Here is a 3,686-nt window from a genome sequence, read left to right as displayed (position 1 = left end):
TTCCCTAAAACGAAGCCTTGAGAAGTAGAACCATCGGGATAGTGCACCTTTAAATAGCAAACAGCAGCTATGGCTAGTTCGGACGCATCACAGAAAATGAGTAGTTCTTTCCTATGTTCTTCGCTCAGATTAGGAACAATCACTCGAGGAATTTGTAACTTTTCCAAGTCGGGTAAGTCATTTTTCCATTTCTCCCATTCTTAAAGTAGGTAATCAGGCAGGGCTTCATCCCAGTCTGAAGTGTCTGACACTACTTTCCGCAAAATGATCTTGCCCTGAATAATAACTGGGGCGATGAATCCGAGAGGATCATAAAGACGGTTCACAACAGAAAGTACACCTCTCCTTGTAGATGGTTTGTTTTCACTAGAAACTTTGAATCTAATGGTATCTGTCTGTAAGTCCCACAGAAGTCCAAGACTGCTTTGAGTTAAGGCATCCTTATCGAAATTCAGGTCAACAAGGTTCTTGGCAAGGTCGTTAGAATCAAAGGCTTCCATAACTTCTTTGACGTTAGATGAGAATTTGTGAAGTTTTATGTTACCATACTCCTTCATGGCATCTTGAGTTTTGTGTATGAGGCTGACTGCCTCATAAGTAGTTGCACAAGATTTCAAGCCGTCGTCTACGTAAAAGTCGTTCACAATGAAGTCTTTCACTTCCTGTCCATGGGTCTTAGCAGCTAGCTCACCAATGCGACGTAAACCATACATTGCCACGGAAGGAGAGGAGCGATCGCCAAATACGTGAACTGTCATGCGGTAAGTAACCAGTGGTTTTTCAAAGTCATTATCCTTGTGCCACAAGAAACGTAAATAGTCACGATGGCCTTCATCCACCAGAAATGAGTGAACCATGCTTTGAATGTCAGCAACTACGGCTACTCTTTCCTTCCTGAAACGAATGAGAATTCCCAGGAGATTGTTTATGAAGTCAGGTCCTTGTAACAGCTGTTGGTTCAAGGACACACCCTTGAATTCCGCTGAGGAGTCGAAGACACCACGAATTTGATCCGGTTTATGAGGATGGTAGACTCCGAAAAGTGGAAGGTACCAATGTTCCTTATCCGGTAGTATATATGGACCCAATTCTGCATGATCACAGTCAAATATTTTCTGCATAAATGTAGTGAAATGTTCCTTCTTGACGTTGTTTTTCTTAAGGAGGCATCAAGACATTTAGCACGAAACAGTGCTTGTGAGTAGTTGTCTGGAAGTTGTTCACGATTTTGCCGGAAGGGCAATGGAGCAGTCCATTTTCCTTCGGTTGGATAAAGATGAAACTTGTCGTCCATAATCTTCAGAAAAGTGCGATCTTCAATCGATAGGCCGAGTTTATTGTCATCTGGTGTTTTCTTGAAGATATCTGTTTTTCCGATGACAGTCTTGTTCGTAGTGATGACAGTGTTCTGTATGTTTAACGTTTGTTTGCATGGTTCCAACATTGTAGGTCGACCACTTTTATCGATGAAAGTTCTGTTGACATGCAATGGTGGAATGTGTTTTCCAGACAAACAAACATCTCCAATAATTGTCCATCCTAAAGGAGATCGTTGAGCAAAAGGAAAACGTGGTGGTCCTAATCTCTGATCAATAACGTGATGTGCCTCTGGAAGATCCCGTCCTATAAGCAGTAGGACTTCCATAGATGGATCTAACGGATGTAGGTCTCGAGCAATATCCTGCAGGTGTGGATAATGACGAGCGATATCCGGTGTAGGAATTTCCGTCTGACTGTTTGGTATGTTGTCGCACTCCAAGACAGGTGGTAATTTCAACTGACGATTGTTACTGATTGGCTCGATGACAAGGTTGTCAGCAACACGCCAACTTCTGGTAACCTTGCCTGAACACGATTGCATTGTGTAGTCAACTGGCAGAGTTTTGATACACAAAGAGTCAAAAAGGTAACTTTTACCTAGAGTTTTGTTGCTTTGGTCATCCAACATAGCGTAAGTCACAATCGATGCTTGACGTTGACCTTGAACATATACTCGCACTGGTACAATCCTTGCACATGACTTTCCACTAAATTCACCTCAAATATCAGTACAGTTAGAAGAAACTGACTGCTTCAAATTTTCAGAAAGTGAGTTTTCCTCCTCGCCATGATTTAGTCGAGAAGAAGAATTCCTGGACATCTGACGGTTACTTACATCCTCATGAAGAGCTGTACAGTGGTAGGTACTTTTACACACATCACACAAAACTTTGGATTTACATCGATTAGTGAAGTGATCTGACGTTTCACAACAACGAAAACAAATGTTATGATCTCGTAGAATGTGTTTGCGTTCCTCGATACTTTTGGTTCTGAAAGCTTTACACTTGTTTATAGTATGTCGAGATCCTTTGTGAATCAAACACTGATGTCCGCCATTCACTGTTTCTGATGAAATGTCAGTTTTGTGGGTAAATACGGCAGATTTAACTTTACTTTGTCCTTAGCGATCAAGGCGGTTCTCCTTATTAGAATCATCAAATATCCACCCAGGATCATTTCTGATGATGCTCATCTCACCAATGAATGCCACAAACTCACTGAAAGGAGGAAAGATTACACAGTGTTCTTTCTTGTAATGAACCACACGATTAATCAACTTCTCCTGGAGATATCCAGGAAGTCGTTGAACTATAGGTTTCAATCCAAGAGATGAATCAAGGTATGAAAACATCACACTGTATTCTGGAATAGCTTTCACGGCCTGTACCTCACAAAGTAGGTCATGTAGTTCATACAACTTCTTGTGGTCTGTGAAATCTGTCAAAGTTTGCAGACGGGATTTCAGGCTTGATTCTATCAATTCAGGCGATCCGAATCTTTCGTCCATACGTTTCCAGATATTGAATAAGCATAGTTCTGGATTACTCGCACATGAAGCTCTAGGACTCATAATCAGTCTGTTAGCTTCTGAGTTTTTGTTTGTACAATTGGTGAGAAGAGTTAATTCTTCCAGTGGTGAACACCTTATTTCTGACACCATAGTCTTAAACTGTATTTTCCACACTACATATCGATCTGGTTTGTCATCAAAACGCTGTTGTTGAAAACTTTCCAACAGTAAGTTCTTTTTGAGAAGGAAATTCGAAGCATCTGAATAGTTCTGTGATGGTAAATTCACGGTAGACTGCGTTGGTATCTGTAGCAGCGGTGAACAATAATTGTCAACATTTCTCTGAAGATGGTTTGTACGAGTTCCACTATTGAATATGAAAGGCTCAGCATTAGGGTTCAATGTGAGATTGTCAACAAAGTTTCTTGTTTTCTGCTCACCAGATACACTAGGAACACTGGGTTTTAAATCTTGATGTTCCGTGGTTTCTTCCTCCTCTTCAAGTTCAAATTTAAGACGCATATTTGCAATGTCCAGTTCTTCCTGTTTTTGTAGTAGATCCAATTCCACATCTATATCTTCCTGCTGCCGTTGACTTTGAGCTTTGTGGATTTTGTCTTCTAAGGTGATTTTGGACTTTTGTTTTTTCAGTTTTGCAGACTGTTCAGCAATTTTAAGGCGGGTTTTAGCTTCCTCCACTCTCTGTTGTGAACGTCTACTAAGCGTTGATGATTTAGAACTTGCTGTCTTATGAGATGGGTTAGAGTTCACTTCCAACTGGACTAAATCAATATCATCTTGTACTTTCACTAAAGCGTTTTGAACCTTCTTATTTATCTCGTTAAAATTCTTC

The 3,686-nt window shown here is 40.6% G+C and overlaps 1 protein-coding gene across 1 annotated transcript; it reads right to left on the bottom strand.

Moving 5' to 3' along the window:
* Positions 1 to 200: 200 nt before the first annotated feature.
* Positions 201 to 1,948, bottom strand: LOC134249855 (uncharacterized). The gene is made up of 2 exons (XM_062732221.1): positions 1,186 to 1,948; positions 201 to 1,090 (listed from the first exon to the last, which is right to left on the bottom strand). The coding sequence occupies exons 1-2, from the start codon at positions 1,946 to 1,948 to the stop codon at positions 201 to 203; spliced, it is 1,653 nt and encodes a 550-aa protein (XP_062588205.1).
* Positions 1,949 to 3,686: the final 1,738 nt, after the last annotated feature.

This window comes from Saccostrea cucullata, unplaced genomic scaffold (assembly GCF_032062105.1).
Source record: "Saccostrea cucullata isolate Sc308-1 unplaced genomic scaffold, CSIRO_AGI_Scuc_v1 ctg1026, whole genome shotgun sequence".
Lineage (NCBI taxonomy): Eukaryota > Metazoa > Mollusca > Bivalvia > Ostreida > Ostreidae > Saccostrea > Saccostrea cuccullata.
This window is presented reverse-complemented; position numbering and strand designations above follow the sequence as displayed.

Coding starts and splice junctions, on each gene's coding strand:
- LOC134249855 (XM_062732221.1), bottom strand. CDS start 1,948: ATGTTGGATGACCAAAGCAACAAAACTCTAGGTAAAAGTTACCTTTTT. Junction 1,091..1,185: donor CTACTCACAAGCACTGTTTC/GTGCTAAATGTC, acceptor GTGATCATGCAG/AATTGGGTCCATATATACTA.